Below are 18,359 nucleotides of genomic sequence, written 5' to 3'. Positions count from 1 at the left end.
AGGTTGTGCTGCTGTAAATTCTTATTATGAATTCGTTTTTTTCACTTAATAAAAGAAATATTATATAATATTCAATGTATATGTTAATATATGCTTATTTAGAATCCACTACTGTATTTTTTATAATCCCATAATGTTTATTCTTTAACATTTACATGTTTATTTCAATGAAGGTCAACATGGAAGATGATTCAATTTGATTATATTGACTTCAGTGATTATTGCATGTCGAATAAAATGGAGTAGAAAATGACATACCGATGAAGTGGAAGATGACATATCAAATGACTTGCCTAATAATATGTGGAATGCCATTCCATTGTCACCGACAAAGAGTACTAATGTTTCCAATGAAGTTGGAATGGAATTTCCTGAACGGAAGAATGTAGTAGAATTATATACAACATTTGGTAGGATAAGAGGTTTTGGAATCCAGGAACGAACATCCAAGGAGGACTACATAAAGCTAACATGTATTAGAGAAGGTTATCCATAACCGAAAAAAGAAGAAAACATGGGTATATTGCGTTAGACCAAATCAATGAGAACATCATTATCACATATAGGATTGGAAGCTTGTGTCAAGGCTTCCATAAATAATAAAACAAATATGTGGAGAAATTCACACATTTCATAGACAACCATAATCATGAGATGCTTACTCAAAAAGTGTTGTATATCTGAGATCACATAGAAAAATGCCTGATGCTACAAAATGTTTGCTAAAAAATTCAACGAGGCGGGTTTGCCTATTGGAAAGATAGCCACCATCTTCAAAAGTTATGATTTGGGGTTTGACATTCGAGATTGTTATAATCATATGGAAAATATAAGGAGAAGGATATATGATGTTGGGGATGCACAAGTCGTGCTACTTTATTGTATTAAACAACAATCACTGAATCTAGATTTTTTTATTCCATCAAATGTGATGATGATGATCGTATGGTGAGCTTTTTCTGGATAATGCAAGATCCAGACATGCCTATGAGCTTTTTGGGGATGTTATAACATTTGACAAGACATATAGAACTAATAATGCCATTTGGACCATTTGTCAGTGTAAATAATCGTATGCAATCGCTCTTGCTCAAATGTGCTCTATTATAAGATGAAATTGAGGATACTTTTGTATGGCTATTTGAGGAATGGCTACGAGCAATGAATGAGAAACATCCATCTGCCATAATTACTGACTAGGTATAATCAATTAGATAAACTCTATTTTGATGTTTCATTTATTATCTCAAATATGATTGTTTGTTAGTGACTGCACACTTACTCATGCCATTGAAGTCCCAGGACGTGGCGATTAGCAATGCAATCTCCAAAGTTTTCCCAAAGACTAAGCATCGATTTTGTTTGTGGCACATCAAGAAAAAGTTTCATGAGAAGTTATTCCATGTCTACCATAAGCACGCGTCATTTAAGAAGCATTTCAATGACTGTATATGGAGCTCCAAGATCACTTAAGAGTTTGAAGAAAGATGGCAAAATCTTCTTGTTCAGTATGGTCTTCATGGAAATGAGTGACTGCAAGTACTTTACTCAATTAGATCATCATTGGTACCAATCTTTAACATATCTACTTTCTTTGATGGTATGAAAATACTTAGTGCAGTGAAAGTTAAATTCATTCTTTGAAGGATTTGTTACATCTGGAACAACATTAAAGGAATCTAAACATAAAGAAAGGCTTTTGACATTTAATATGCCATTGGAGGAGCATGCAGATAAAGTGTATAATCGTGCAATTTTTTTAAAGTTCAGTGAAGAGCTGTCTCTTATTGTACAATTATCTAAGGAAAAATTTGGAAATGATGGTAAATGTGTTACCTACCAAGTTTTTAATAGGAAAGATAGAGAATATTTTGCAACGGTTGAGAATAAGCTAGTTGTTCTTGCCTTTATTTTGACTTCATGGGAATCCTATTGTGGAACCAATGCAATCTACACAAAGAATATAAAGGTTCAACGATTTTGATGATAACAAACAAGCATGGAAAGAAAGCTTCAAAGTGCAACCATCAAAAAGAAGTCTAAAGAAGATTAAAACTCAAGCTTCAAGAGAAGACTTTAAGTCCAAGCAATCTCAAAGTAATATATCTTAGGACTTAGAATCATTTGAAAGGGAAATTGATTTCCTATGTGAACAAAGCTCAAAGTATTTTTCAAATACATGCATCAAATCATCGTTTAAACATTTAAATGCATTCCTAGCATTAAAATCTATTTTTAATGTTTATCAAATACTTAAAAGTATTTGAAATCAATTTGGATCATGAGAAAACCATTTTAGGACGAAATCCAACCTTTTAACAGGTTGGTAATCGATTACCCAAGCAATGGTAACCAATTATCCTTCATGGTAATCGATTACCCAAGCAAGGGTAATCGATTACCCAAGCAAGGGTAATTGATTAACCTTAAGGGGGTGTTTGTTTCAAGTTTTTGAAGAGGATTACCGGTAATCCTTCTTTGGTAAATGTAATTACCACGTTTGGTAGAAGGAATAAATTATGATTCCCGGATATCCAAGGATTACCGGTAATTTGATTTATAAAGAAAAGTCACTATTCAGATTACTAAAAATAATATGGTAATTCGGAATACCAATCAGAATACCAAGTAAAGGGAAAGCACAACAATAAATTTTGAGACAAAAATACCCCAATACACATAAAAATCTAGACCCAATCTATCAATTACAAAAGTAAAAATAGTTTGGGGTTATTTTTGTAAAATAACCTCATATTCCAAGTCATATTTCGTTCTAAACCAAATATGGAATAAGTAATTTTTATCCAATATTCCCGGTAATATTTTCGCGAACCAAACACCTCCTTCGTAAGATTCCAAGTAAACTCAATTTCTACTGTATTCCCATTAATCATGATTCCCGGTCACCAAAAAATTTCTCTTGTACCAAACACACCCTAATGGTAATCGATTACTCACTCAATAGTAATCGATTACCCACTATGCAGAAGACAAAATAACGGCTATAAAGATGCTAATTTGTGAAAATGAGTAGAAAAACACCCATGGAGGCCCTCTATAAATAGAGACTATTGTTCCATTGATTGGACAACTCTTCTTGATAATTATTACTCATTTAAATCGTACTACTTGCATTATTCTTGTCTTTTTTATCATAAATTCTCTTTAAGCTTTATTCTTGTGAGAGTGTCAACACCCATAGTTCTTCAACTTGTATAATCTGTACTTTGAGAGTACTTAGCCATTGTTAAACACCTCCATTTTATTTCTTGAATAGCTAGGGGAGTGAGCCCTTTACACTTGAGAGGTCACCAAATTTCTAAGAAAATTTGGAGTGAAAAATTATAAGGCATCAAAAGCCCGAAGTCTTGAAAGGTTATAGTAGTTTGTCAAACACCCTCAAGCTAGATAGTTAGTGAAAAAGTTTGATCGAGCGGCTTCAGTTTGGACGTAGGTCACGGTGGTGGTGACCGAATCAGGACACATCTAGTTTACAATTTCTCTAACCTTAAACTCCTTACTTTAGTATTGAAATTGCATTTTTAGATTGTGTTTATATATTTGTTTGCTTACTTTATTGATCACAAACTTGCTCTCACACTTAGATTTTTCCTTATTAAATCATTTTATTGAGAAACACTCTTTAAAATATCAAAAGAGGCACTTTGTGAAAAGATTTTGTAAAACTCAATTCACCTCTCCTCTTGAGTATTCAATCCACTTGTCCAACACCTATGTCGGCATGTTCTTGCTATTTTTTTGTTTGAAAATGTTAAGCAAATCCCTGAACACTTCATCTTACACCGTTGGTGCAAGGACAGAAATCTTATACTAAGTACACACAAGGACATCTATATTACTGATGGAGATAGACTTTTTCGCAACTTTCACCTACGCTCTAGATACTCCAAACTTGATGAGCTTGCATATAAGGGTGGTAAACTAGTGGTAAGTATAACCCACCTCTTAATTAAAATATATAATAATATGTAAAATATTAATCATTTAAATTTTTATATAAGGATTAAAGTTTCATATGAAAATAGGATACCAAAAAAAACAAAAGTTTCATATGAAAATTTCTAACTTTCATCGTTCAAGTCTCTAAGTGATTTATATGGAAATATTTCCCTAAGTGATGGTTTGTATGAAATTATATATGATTATTTTTTTTTGTAATGGAGAAGTTTCAAATTTATCAAGACTCTTATTTTTTTATTATTATTGAAAATATCTATTTACGAAAGTAAAATTCGTATCAAATCTATTTTCAAGGGTTATCATTCAGATAATCCTTCTTAAAGTAAAAACCAAATTCAAATTTTAAAATGAGAAAGATAAGTTAAAAACGCATGCAAAATAAGTATTTTCATATGAATATATACAAGGAAAAATGCATACCCCTATCATTAAACCTTTATTGGATTACTCGTTCAATAGAACTTGTGTTCAACAAGGATTAAATAGGGTCGCCTTGTCTTAACATAATGTATAAATGGTAGAAATAATTGGATTAATGAAAATGTGTAGGATCATTATAATTTGGGATGTTAATGAATTATCATAGTTAATGAATATAATCTCTTGTAGAAATAATCGAATCGACGGAAGTATGGAAGATCATTATGGTTTGGGATGTTAATGAATCATAGTTAATCAATAGAAAAGGTATACCTCTTGTAGCGTAAGCGTACATGGTACCTTTGTTTAGTATTAAATATCCTCGCTCTGAAACGACTACGAATGAAATATTCTCATAGTCACCAATTATGGGATGAACAGAATCGAGAACCGTGTGTGGACACTATTCCTTATCTCAGGAAAGATAAAAAAATTTCGGAGCTAAAATAAAAATATATATAGGAATAAAATATTGGTTTATTGTTTTTCCATCAATATGAGATAAAGTTATCTCTATCAACCCTAAAATTACATCGTTTTGGAGGTTGAGAGAATTAATTAAGGGTACTTTAGTAATTTTATTTATTTGACAGAGCAATCTCTAGGAGAGACTTGGCAGAGCAGCGGCTAACGAAGAGTGGTTCCTCCAATTCTAAGAAAGATTAGTAAGTCACCATCATTTTAATGGATATGATCATAGGCCTGTTTTCCTTGGAGAACCTTATGAAGAGAGGGGAAGAGATGCCTTGAGACCTTTTAAATCCCTAGAAGCTTGGCTTACTCATGAGAATTTTGACAGCATAGTTAATTCTAGTTGGAGGGGGAGCATGGTTAGGTTTCAGCCAAGAATTCTTTGCATAGAAAAGCCTCTGATTGGCACTACCCAACCTTTGTGGAGCAACAAAAACAAAATATAAATATCCAAACGAGACTAAGAGGGACCGATGAAGAATTGGAGAAAGGCCCAAACAGCAATCTGGAAATTTTTCAAAAAGATCTTTGGTAGCTGCTGAATTTAATATACATCTGAGAAGAGCTCACTTGGTTCCAACGAGCTATAAGTATTTGGTTAATATTTGGGGATAAGAATACCAAGTTCTATCACAAGGCTACCGTCATTAGAAGAAGAAGAAACAAAGCCAAATCCCTCAGGCATGACCAGGGCACTTGGACCGAAGATACCTATGCCCTTCAAGGCCTTGCCATCTTATATTTCCGTGAGTTATATACTTACGCTACTCTCAGTAAACCTCTTTTCTGTATTAGCGGAGCTTTCCCTTTGGTGAATGATAGAGATACAACCCTCTTGGATAAGCTTCCAACGAAAGAGGAGATTAAAAGTGGAATTTTCAGCATGCACCCCCACAAAGCTCCTGGACCCAAAGGCTTCCATGCCATTTCTTCCAAACTCAATGGAATACCATCAAGGAATCTATGTTGTCTTTGATCTTTGATACCTTCTCCAACCCTGCTAAGGTCTCAAACATCAACCAAAATCTCCTATGTGTTATCCCAAGGTGGAGAATCTTGAACACATCTCGGAGTTTAGACCTATAAGCCTTTGCAATATGATCTATAAACTGATCACTAAGATCATATCCAATGCTCAAAGGACATATGTCTTTTTTGGTCATGCCAAATCAATGTAGTTTTGTTAAAGGGAGGCTTAGTGATGACAACATCATAATAGCTCAAGAGATGATACACTCTATGAGAAGCAAGAAAGGGAAAAAAAAGCTGGATAGTGATTAAAGTAGACGTAGAAAAAGCCTATGACATAATCGGTTGGAACTTTCTCCAAGACACCCTCCTGAACCTCAAATTGCTAAGCAGGATTATCAATCTAATCATCCATTGTGTCACCTCTAGCATAATGAACATTCTTCGGAGTGGTAGAAAAATCGAAGAGTTCAAAACTTTAAGAGGTTTAAGGCAAGGTGGCTCTCTCTCACCTTATCTTTTTATGCTTTGCATGAAAAGGCTAGCTCACCTCATAACTGAAGCAACATGCCAGAAAGTATGGAAACTTTTTTCATTCAATAAAAAGGCCTTCCCATATCTTCTTCACAAATGATCTTCTGTAGTGCTGTGAAGCCTCTCTAGATCAAGCTTTGGTTGTGAATCATATCCTTGGTAACTTTTGTGCAGCATTAGGACAAAAAGTGAACATAAGTACAACCAAAGTCATTTTCAAAAAGTATATGAATCACAATGGAGTTACAGAAATTAACCAACAATTGGGTTTTTCTTTCACATCGGACCTTGGAAAATATTTGGGAATTCCTATCCATCACAAGAGAGTTGGAAATAGAACTTTCAACTTCATCATTGGCAAAGCTAATAAAAGACTCAACGCTTGGAATCAAGCATCCTTAGCTACGGATGACCGAATTACTTTAGCAAAATTTATTGTGGCTACTCTCCCTACTTACACCATGCAAACTTTATCTCTTCCAAGTAGGACTTGTGAGGAGTTGGAAAAAAGATCAGGGGTTTTGTGTTGGGATCTAGTTCTACCTCCAGGAAAGTCCATGCTCTTCATTGGAACATAGTATGCAAACCAAAGACAAAAGGTGACTTGGGATTTCAAAATATAAAACAGTTGAATAAGGCATATTTAATGAAGATTGGCTATGTTTTGATTACTAATCCAGATTTCTTGTGGGCTAGAGTTCTTAGGAGCAAGTACAAAGTGGAGGACAACATCATCCCCAAACTAAAATCCATTCAAAACTCATTTAACCTTTCGAAAGGCTTATCTAAAGTTTTGCCTTGGGTGGAGGAAAACACTAGGATTTTGATTGGAGATGGTATGAATACTCAGTTTTGTCATGACAATTGGGTCCCTGCTTTCTACTTGCTATTGAACTATGCCTCATAAGTGATCACACCAGAAATTTCATATTGGAAGGTATGAGAGGTGATAAATAATGAAGAATGATGGTATTGGCAGAAGTTTGAGCACCTTATTACCCCTGATGCAGCATAAGCCATAACAAGAATTCCCCCTTCTCCTTGGAATGGTAGAGACAGACCCGTATGGGCTAACTCAAATGATTATGCCTTTTCTTTAAGCTCAACCTATAAACTTATTTCAAGTTCTCAGTTCAGTACTCCTTCTTTAAATTGGGATATGGTGTGGAAATAGGAAGGATTACAAAGGATAAAAACTTTCTTATGGAAGCTCCTCGGGAAAAATCTTCTAAGTAATCTTTGAAGAAAGCAAAGACATATGACTTCTTCTGATCTCTATCTTAGATGTCATATCCACATAGAGGACAACATTCATATGATTAGGGACTACTTTTGGGCCAACAACATCTGGAAAAAGTTAATCCACCCTAAAGTCTGGGCAGAATCCTCTAATGCCAACTTGTGCAACCTCTTACAACAAAACCTTCTCCACAAATCACACTATCCTAACAACTCTGATTGGCTTCTTTTGTTTGGAATTATATGCTAGTTGATTTGGACTGAAAAGAATAATCTTGTTTTTTCTTATAGAAGTATGTCTGAAGAGGTTGTCATTAGGAAAGCTTAGATATTCCTAAAGAATTACAGGGATGCTCAAGTGAAACTGACCCTGGCTGGTCTTCAACGAAATTGCAGAACAATTGTGCAGATAAAACAGAATTCCCCTTAACCTGATTGGATTAAATTGAGTGTTGATGGAGCTTGTACAAATGGAGGAAAAATTATGGGCTGTGGTGGTGTGTTTAAAGATGAAGAAGGAGCTTGGAAGATGGATTTTTCCAAAAAAAACTGGCATGGGAGCTAGGTTACGGCTGAATTATAGGACATTTTTACTGGTCTAAGTATAGCTTGGGAGCAGGATTTTAAAAGAAATAGGTTGCAATTTGGACCACCCATTGTCTTGCCTGTTATTGAGGATCCCAGAGTTACTGAATAGGAACCGAATCGGGAGATAAAAATTTCCCACACATATAGAGAGGGCAACATGATAGCTGACTGGTTGGTTGGACAAGCTTAGGGGTGTTCAAAATGTCCAAAAGAACCAAATCAATCCATAACCAAATTGCTCCACATTTTAAAAACCGATTATTTTTAAAAAACGGTTTTATATGAAACTGCATCTTATTTTATAAACTGGTTATTTACCAAACCACAAAAATAATTGCTTATCCATGGTTATCCATGACCAAACTGCTCTACAAATGAGGTTGAGGGCTTACCTAAGATGCGAAAAGGACATGTTGGCATTCACCGGTTGCTATGAAGGTTGCAATGAGACAGAAATGGAAGAATTGACCAAAATGAGGTTGAGTGTAAACTTAAAAAACAATGATTCGATAATCAAGAACTTTTGTATATTTTTTTTGATTTTTAACAAAATACTAAAAATTCAAGTATACATATCCATGGTTGATGGAAATGACAACATTTTTCTTCAGCTTATCTTGGATCTAATTTAAATTGGATGATGGAGTAATGTATTTTATTTTATTTCAACAAAAATAATAAAGGTATTTTTTATTTTATTTCAAAAAAATACCACAATTCATCAAAAATCAGTTTTGAAGTTACTATTAAACCGATTTTAAATTTGGTAATCAGTTTATTGTTCATGACCTGTTTTGATTTAAAACTGATTTTGAATCAAAACTGGTTTAAAATCGATTTTGATTAATTTTAAATCAAAATTGATTATGAACCATAAATCAATTTGGATAACTAAAAGCTGATTTAAAAAAAAAATCAGTTTAATTTGAAAATTAAACCATTTAAAATCGATTAGGTTCAAATTTTATCAAAATCAATTATCAACCTCGCTCTATGCACACGCTGGACAAGCTAATTCTCATATTTGGGAGACTCAATTTTTTAGTGAGATTCCTAATGGATGTGCTGATTTGTTTTGAATGATCGTATTCGTGGGGCATTTGTTGGCGAAGAATTGTAATTCCCGATTAATGCTGTTTTTAGTTTCAAGAAAAAGAAAAAGTCAACTCGGATTATCCCCAAGAAAATAAACACGTGTTCTGATGTAACAGTGAATGCAACTTTTTAAAAAAAAAAAAAAATTAATCATTTACTAAAAGTGAATTCTCACCAACTTCAAATCAACTCCATAAAAAATAAAAAATAATCGTTTACAAAATGCCAATATACAATAAGCTTAGCCCTGTCTAAATCGAAACTCCACAATCAAAGAACTCATCCAAGAAGTTCAAAAAGAAGAAAAGCACAATGGCGTGTAGAAACTTGGATGAACAATCTGTTCTGTATATGGTGAAAGATTCGGTATCTGCCTCGTAAATACGCTAATATATAAATAATTTTACTTTTTAAGTAAAAATATTTTGTATAGTCTGAGCTAATCGAACCTGAACCACATGCGTTGTGTTGGTGAAGAAAATCGATGTTGTTTCCGAAAACCCCACTTACTCAGAGCCATGTCTCTTTCCTCTCTCCGCGATTCACTCAACCATTCTTCCGCCGCGTCTTCTCTTCACTCAGTGGTGAAAACGACGCCGTGTTGGTGTCTCAGATCCTTCTGCAACATCACAACCCATTCCACGCTATGGAATCGTGTCTCCAACTCCACGGCATAACCCTAACCCCAAATCTTCTCTCTCACACCCTCCTCCGCCTCAACCATCACTCCAAGATCGCACTCTCTCTCTTCAACTACTCCAAATCACTCCCGAACCCACCCCTCACGACAACCTCGTACGACACCCTCATCGACATCATGGGCAAGGTTCGACAATTCGACGTTGCCTGGCAACTCATAATCGAAATGGATCAACGACACCTCACTCCGACACCTTCCACCTTCTTGATCATGATACGCAGGCTCGTCGCAGCTGGTCTCACTCGACAGGCCGTTAGGGCTTTCGACGACATCGACTCCTTCCAAAACGACAACACCAAAACGACATCCGAACATTTCTGCGTTTTGCTCGACACGCTTTGTAAGTACGGGTATGTCAAATTAGCCGTTGAGGTTTTCAACAGAAACAAGCATATGAATAGGTTTAAGCCTGATGCGAAAATGTACACTGTTTTGATATATGGTTGGTGTAAGTTGGGTAGAGTTAAAATGGCTCAAGCGTTCTTGAATGAGATGGTGGAGAATGGGATTGAGCCTAGTGTTGTGACTTATAATGTGTTGTTGAATGGGGTTTGTAGAAGGGTGAGTCTTCACCCTGAGGAGAGGTTTGAGAGGACTATAAGGAATGCAGAGGAGGTGTTTGATGAAATGCGCAAGAGAGGGATTGAGCCTGATGTGACTAGTTTCTCGATTGTGCTTCATGTTTATAGCAGGGCGCATAAGCCACAGTTGTCGCTTGATAAGTTGAGATTGATGAAGGAGAAAGGGATCTGCCCGACCGTGGCGACGTATACTTCGGTTGTTAAGTGTCTTTGTTCATGTGGGAGGCTTGATGACGCTGAGAGTTTGCTTGATGAGATGGTGAGGAATGGAGTGAGTCCTTGTGCTGCAACATACAATTGCTTCTTTAAGGAGTATAGAGGGAGAAAGGATGCAGACAGTGCTTTGAAGTTGTTTAAGAAAATGAAGGACGATGGTTTGTGCTTGCCAACTTCACACACATACGGTATTTTGATTGGGATGTTTTTGAAGTTGAATCGAATTGGGGTTGTGAAAGAAATGTGGCATGATATGAAACAGTCTGGGGTTGGACCGGATTTGGATTTGTATACAGTTTTGATACATGGGTTATGTGAGAGACAGAATTGGAGGGAGGCTTGCCATTTTTTTGTTGAGATGATAGAGAATGGGTTTCTTCCTCAGAAAGTTACTTTTCAGACCCTTTATAGGGGCCTAATACAGTCTGATATGTTGAGAACTTGGAGGAGATTGAAGAAAAAGCTTGATGAAGAATCCATAACATTTGGTTCAGAATTTCAAAATTATCAGTTAAAGCCGTATAGGAGATAAACTTATCATACATAAGGTACTTTTGAGTCTTCCATCTTAAACTTAATGATTATGTATCCAGATTATATCTGGTGTTTAATTACACATTACGGTTGCATGTTTGACTTGACCTCTTGGGTAGAGCATGGAGATTAAAAAAAGTATTTATAGAGCAATTGCAATTGTATACTAAGGTAAGCAACTCAGAATGGTAGTGTAGTTTTAGGGATGATCGAGAGCAATAGCTGACTTGATTTGCAATTGTAGGAAATCAAGATTCAAATATTTCTGTTTTTTATTTACTATTGATTAGGATTGATTATGATTGATTGATTAGTCATTATTGAGTCATTTTTAGCGATTCTTTCTTTTATAAATACTCCTTATGTAATTTATTCAAATCAATAAAAAGAAATACAAAATTCTTTATTTCTTTATGGTATCAAGAGCGGGTTCGTTCCTACCCTAAATTAGCCGCTGCACGCGCCGCCACGAGCCGTCACAAGCGCGGCCAGCCTCCAGCGCGTGAGCTCCACGCGCCACCTTCCCGACTTCTTTTTCTGCCGCGACTTGCACAGAACCTCTCGCCGACGTATCCCCTTCCTATTCCAGAGGTCAGATCTGAAAATATAAAAACTTGATTTTTTCATCCACGGTCAAATCCTCTCTCTTCCTTCATGTCTTCCTCAGAGCGTTCTTCTGCTTCCTCATCTGTTCCCAATACTCAGTCCTCTGGAGACAACTTAAGTATGCAAATTACTAGTCATCGGTTGAACGGTTAAAATTTTCTGCAATGGTTTCAATCTGTTAAGTTGGTGATCTGGGCAAAAGGTAAGATGAGTTATCTTGAGGGAAAAATTAAGAAACCTGCTGAGGATTCTCCTGATTATGAAAATTGGGAGATTAATAATTCCTTGGTAATGGCATGCTGACTAATTCCATGGAACCACATATTGGCCAAACCTATTTGTTCTTCGATACTGCCAAGGAGATTTGGGATGCTGTTCAACAAAATTATTCAGATCTGGAGAATACCTCTCAAGTCTTTGAATTGAGAAATAAGTTGAGAGACTTTCGTCAAAGGGGTATGATTATTACTGAATATTTTACTGCACTAACAAATTTATGGAAGGAACTGGATTTTTATTATGCATCCGATCTTAAAGGATTGGAAGCGAATACCCAGTTTAAAAAACACTTGGAGAATGAGCGACTTTATAATTTCCTTGCTGGCCTCAACCGAGATCTTGATGAGGTTCGTGGTCGAATATTGGGGCAACGATCGTTACCCTCACTTGCTAATGCCTTTGCTGAAGTTCGTAGAGAAGCAAGTAGATTGAGAGTTATGCTGGGAGAAAATGAGACAATTGATAAGTCTGATGATATGTCTGCATTAGCTGCCAAACGTACCTTTGAGCGTTCCTCTAGAGAATCAAAACGGGATGGTCGTCCATGGTGCACTCACTGTAATAAAATTGGTCATACCCGTGAGAAATGTTGGGAAATTCACGGGAAACCTACAAATTGGAAGCCAAAAGGACAGAATAAAGGTAGTGCATATCAGGTCTCTACTGATGACAAGATTGATGAGCCTCGTGCATCTTCTGACTTTGATGGTGTCTTTCTTAGCAAAACCCAGTTTGAACAACTTCAGAGACTTTTGACTCAACCTCCTAAGGCCACTAGTAATGTGGCTCAGCAAGGTACAACTTTCCATGTTGATAGTCAAAATCATTGGATTCTTGATTCTGGAGCCTCTGACCATATGACAGGTAATCCGAGCTTGTTCTGTTCATACACTCCATACTCTGGACCCTCTCGGGTCAAGATCGCCGATGTCAGTTTTTCCCAGATTGCAAGACACGAATCATTAAACTTTCTGAGCTAATTAATTTAACATCAGTTCTTTATGTTCGTTCTCTGGCTTGTAATCTCATTTCCATAAGCAAGCTGACTTCTGAGTTGCATTGTTTTGCTAAATTCTTTCCTCATGGTTGTGTTTTTCAAGAACAGGACTCGGAGAGGATGATTGGCAGTGCTAGAGAGGATGGTGGACTTTACTACTTTGAGGAGGATGTGACTCATGAAGTTGTTTTTGTGGAAAAAGACTCTATGTTTCCTTTTGATTCATGTAATGATGTTATGTTGTGGCATCGTAGGCTAGGCCATCCAAATTTTAACTATCTTCAGAAGTTGTTACCAAACTTATTTATTAATAAAAGTCCTAGTTTGTTTTCTTGTGATATTTATCAACTTGCCAAGCATACTCGTGTTCATTATCCTTCTAAAGTTCACCATGATTCTTCCCCATTTTCTTTAATTCATAGTGACATATGGGGTCCAGCCTGTGTAAAGAATATTTCAGGTGCTCGATGGTTCATTACCTTCATTGATGACCATTCCCGAGTTTGTTGGGTATACCTTAAAGGACAAGTCAGATGCTGCATCCATTTTTAAAAAATTTCATGCCATGGTTCAAACCCAATTCCGAGCTGCTATACAAATTTTGCGTACAGATAATGACAGAGTATTTTAACTCTATTCTTGGAGAATATATTTCCCAACATGGCATCCTTCACCAAAGCTCGTGTCCTGACACACCCCAACAAAACGGAAAGAAAAAACTGACATCTCCTTGAAGTTGCTCGGGCTCTTATGTTCACTATGAGTGTTCCTAAATACCTTTGGGGGGAAGCCGTTCTCACTACCATGTGAAGGAATCTGGTTGAGAAGACTTCTTCAAGAGTTGAAGATTTCATATTCCCTACCAATAAAACTATATTGTGACAACAAGGCAGCTGTCAGCATTGCTCAAAATCCTGTGCATCATGATCGAACAAAGCACGTGGAAGTTGATCGCCACTTCATCAAAGAAAAATTAGATGATGGAAGTGTGCGTATGATGTATGTTCCTACCAAAGAGCAGACTGCAGATATCCTTACAAAGGGCCTACACCGTCCAGCATTCGAAGACTTGATTGGCAAGTTGGGAATGATCAACATTTACCTCCCAACTTGAGGGGGAGTGTAGGAAATCAAGATTCAAATATTTTCATGCTGAGAGACTGTGTGTGGGCTAAACTAGTTTGGAAGAAAATTGTTCCCTTTGAGCATCAACACAACTTTTTTAGCCTCTCCCTTGATGACTGGTTGAGGTTTCATCTGAGTAGGGGAAAGAATACCATCATAGGAGAAGATGCTAGAATCTGGTTTGGTACAACTTGTTGGAACATTTGGAAGGACCGCAACAGGTTCATCTTCGAAGGCACTCCTCTCAATCCCGTCAGCGCCTTCCTCCAAACCAAATCCATGGTGGATGGCATATACCTTGCGGACAGACTCCTCGCTTCAGCCAATATTGTTCCTAGACCCTGTTTTGAACGCTTTGTTAGCTGGAAGTTTCCTTTGGCGGGATGGACTAAAGTTAACACTGATGGCAGTTGTTCTCTAGAGGGAGCTAGATCATCATGTGGTGGCGTCTTGAGTGACTCAGGAGGGAAATGGCTTGTTGGGTTCAGGAAATTCACAGGCCATGGCAACGCTCTTCTTGCCGAACTGAAAGGGATCTTGTTGGGGTTAGAAGTTGCTTGGGATCATGGTTACAGGAAGGTCTTGCTGGAAAGTGATTCTACCGTTGCAGTTGGCTTTGCTAAGGATGGTTGTGCTAGGAACCAACCTTTCTTCTCCCTGGTTAGCAGAATCCATGCTTTATTGGCGAAAGAATGGATGGTTGAAGTAACTCATACCCTAAGAGAAGGGAACTCTCTGGCAGATTGGCTGGCCTCTAGTGCCCTTGGTCATGTTTGGGAGCTGGAAATTTTTCCTAACCCTCCGTCCGAGTGTAGACATCTGTTATTGAGGGACCAAATGGGGGTTACTACACCCAGAATGGTCCATAGCTAGTTTGCTTTATTCTCTTTCCTGTATTTCCAAAAAAAAAAAATTATTTCTGTTTTTTTATTTCCTATTGATTAGGATTGATTATGATTGATTGATTAGGATTGATTGATTATGATTGATTAGTCATCGCTGAGTCATTCTTAGCGATTCTTTCTTGTATAAATACTCCTTATGTAATTTATTCAAATCAATAAAAAGAAATACAAAATTCTTTATTTCTATAGCAATTCAGAGAAAGTAATTGACATTCAAATCAGGTTGTGAATTACCTTTTAGGGTAGTTAGTTGGGGACATTGTAATATGGGCTCAGGAAAGAGAAAATGAAAGATCAACAAACTGAAAGTGATTTCTGTATTATTCAAGCATGAATTGAATACACTGTTTTCTGTATCGTTACATTATATACAAGATATGTTCCCCTAACTACTCAACAAACTAACTTCCATATTACCTTTTGTTATACATGTAAATTCTTTCGAACAACCTCTAACAATAGTAATCCTTGAGTCTAGAGGAAGGAACTTTCTCTCTTCTTTTATTCTCCTTCGTAACATACCCCCTTTATCAATAATAACCTTGTCATCAAGGTTTAATTCATGGTAAGCTCGTTTCAGGTACTCTTCTTATTCCCTCAAAACCTCCTCTGGTGATGTATCTGACCATTGCACAAGTAATTCCCTCTTAGTCTGGCCACAGCATTCCACTGCTCTAACATTCAAAATTGCTATCGGCACTTGAATTGGCCGATTATCAACCTCAAACTTTGGCATGAATAAGGGTTTGTCAAGTGGAGGACCAAACCACGGCTTCAAAAGCGAAACATGAAATGTTGAGTGAATTTTACATCCCTCTGGTATCTCCAATTGATATGCTACCGCATTGATGACTTTGATAACTTTGAAAGGCCCTAAAAATTTCTTCCTAAGTTTATGGTTGCATTGACGTTCCACCGACACTTGACCATAGGGCTGGAGCTTCATCCACACAAAATCACCTACCTCAAACACCTTCTCATGCCCCTGTGTTTATCGGCTTGCACTTTCATTTGATTACAAGCTTGTTGAAGGTTCTTCTGTAAGCTGGTCATCAACTCATTTCGTTGTTCTAACAAAGTATTCACAGCCTCAATCTTCACCATTCCTTTAGGATAGAACGGAATAAGGTTAGACTCTTACCAACCAAGGCTTGAAAAGGAGATACTCCAATAGTTGAATGGATAGCTGTGTTGTAGTGAAATTGTGCCCAACATAATAGCTTCGACCAGGTTTCAGGCTTCTCATGAAAGAATATATGCAAATATCGCTCCACATAGCGATTTGTCACTTTTGTTTGCCCGTCAGTTTGCAGGTGATATGCAGTGCTTGCCTTCAAAGTTGTTCCACTATACTTGAAAATAACACTGCAAAACTGGCTGAGGAACATTTTATCACGATCAGAGATCAAAGATATGGGAAAATCATTGTTAAGTACCACCAAGTCACAAAATTAATGCGTAACTTTTGCCGCTGTGAAGGATGAAGGTAAGCATACTTGCTAAGCCTATCGACTAATATTGTGGTCAACCCATTAGAAGGAGGTAAACCAACGATAAAATCCAATGTCAAATTCTCGAATATTGCGTCTGGTACTAATAACGGTTGCAATAACCCAAGATATTGAAGAGAAGCTACTTCTTCCGCAAGTTCTTGAACCCGAGTTATGGAGAGTTCAAGGAATGAAAGTATCAGTGTTAGACTTTTCCTGAGCGGCAGGAAAGAGAAAACGAAAGATCAACAAAATGAAAGTGATTTCTGTATTATTCAAGCATGAAAAATGAATACACTATTTTTTTGTAATGTTACATTGTATATAATGGTATTCTGTGAAACACGGAGACGCTGTTTTAGAGAAAAAATGCGTGTCCGACACGTGTCCGACACAGACACATTCGGACACGCGTCCGACATGCAGTAGACTTTTTAGGACACGTTGATTAGTGGGACACGCGAATTTGACCGAATCGGACACGCGGTCAATGGATGTGGACACGTTTTAACATTTTTTAACTTAAAAGTTCATTTTCAATAGCCGCACCATCCAAGTTTCTCTCCGATAGCGCAGAGAGAGAGATGGATTGGGAAAACGTTACGGCAGAGGATCTGATGGACGCGCTCCGCGAGGTGGATTGGTCGTCGCCGCCGCGCCCTCTGTTGGAGTTCTTCTCCCGATTCACCGTTCCTAGATCTTCATCTAAATGGAACAGCAGCCTCAAATGCAATCTCTACTAGTACCAACCCTTCCTCTTTCGCTTTCATTAATTCATTCAAATTTCATGATTAGCTGAACGATTTTTCTTTTTCCTTTTTTTTTTTTAATTCTCTAATCTTAACTTTTTCCCTTTTTTTGAACTGAATTTTGATTATTATTTTTTATGATTCTAATCTTATTTTGAGGTTTTACAATTTTTTCTTTTGCTGTTGATGTTGTTATTTAAATGTGCTCAAACGTAAAATGGTTTTATTTTATTTTATTTCAGTTTTAGGAATTCCGTGATAAATTTGTGGCCGTTGGATTGCTTAGCTATCCGTGTGAATGTAGAATTGGGAAGCTGAGCCCGTTGGATTTATAATACTTGATTTCGATTGGCGGAAATTGTGTGATGCGGATTGCGTGGGTTTGAAATTAGAAGTGCGGGGTTTTTTATTGGAAATTGTGTCTATGAGAAAACACATTTTTTTTAGCCTGAGGGATACGAATTTTGAATGAAAATGTAGACATCGCGCTTTACATGAATGTAACCGCGTTTGAAAATTAAACGCATCATCTGCAAAGCAGTATTTAGATATTTGATCTCTTATATTATATATATTAAAAAATTTATTTAATATCAAAACGTGTCCCAACGTGTTCAAATATGATATTTTTTTAAATTAACGTGTCGTGTCCCGTGTCCGTGTCCGTGTCCGTGTTCGTGTCCGTGCATCATAGATGGTATTTGCAGCTAACACATACACAATGTCTCTTTATTTTCCATACACGTGCGACTAATTACTCAACAAATTAACTTCAACATTCCACTTCGTTATGCACATAATTAAAGAAATATCTAATCTGAATGATGAATACACTGTTATATAGATAGATGACTTTACAACTATCTTAGTCATCATATCT

At 36.8% G+C, this 18,359-nt stretch overlaps 1 protein-coding gene across 2 annotated transcripts; it reads left to right on the top strand.

Annotated features, from left to right (window-relative positions):
* Positions 1-9,574: 9,574 nt before the first annotated feature.
* Positions 9,575-17,738, top strand: LOC133300664 (pentatricopeptide repeat-containing protein At2g13420, mitochondrial-like). Of its 2 annotated transcripts, none has more exons than XM_061500235.1 (2): positions 9,575-11,342; positions 17,722-17,738. In XM_061500235.1, exon 1 carries the CDS (start codon positions 9,782-9,784, stop codon positions 11,324-11,326), a length of 1,545 nt encoding a protein of 514 aa, XP_061356219.1. In that variant the 5' UTR covers positions 9,575-9,781; the 3' UTR covers positions 11,327-11,342; positions 17,722-17,738. The 2 variants fall into 2 exon arrangements, with proteins under 2 accessions (XP_061356219.1, XP_061356218.1); XM_061500234.1 differs by lacking the exon at positions 17,722-17,738 and adding an exon at positions 13,319-13,378.
* Positions 17,739-18,359: the final 621 nt, after the last annotated feature.

Source organism: Gastrolobium bilobum, unplaced genomic scaffold, assembly GCF_033153095.1.
Source record: "Gastrolobium bilobum isolate Gb01-03AN ecotype WA unplaced genomic scaffold, APGP_CSIRO_Gbil_v1 utg9733, whole genome shotgun sequence".
Taxonomy (NCBI): Eukaryota; Viridiplantae; Streptophyta; class Magnoliopsida; order Fabales; family Fabaceae; genus Gastrolobium; species Gastrolobium bilobum.
The sequence above is the reverse complement of the archived record's forward strand: the minus strand, read 5'-3'. Positions and strand labels throughout refer to the sequence as shown.

Excerpts from the sequence above, each read along its gene's own strand:
- LOC133300664 (XM_061500235.1), top strand. The coding sequence starts at position 9,782 with ATGTTGTTTCCGAAAACCCCACTTACTCAGAGCCATGTCTCTTTCCTC.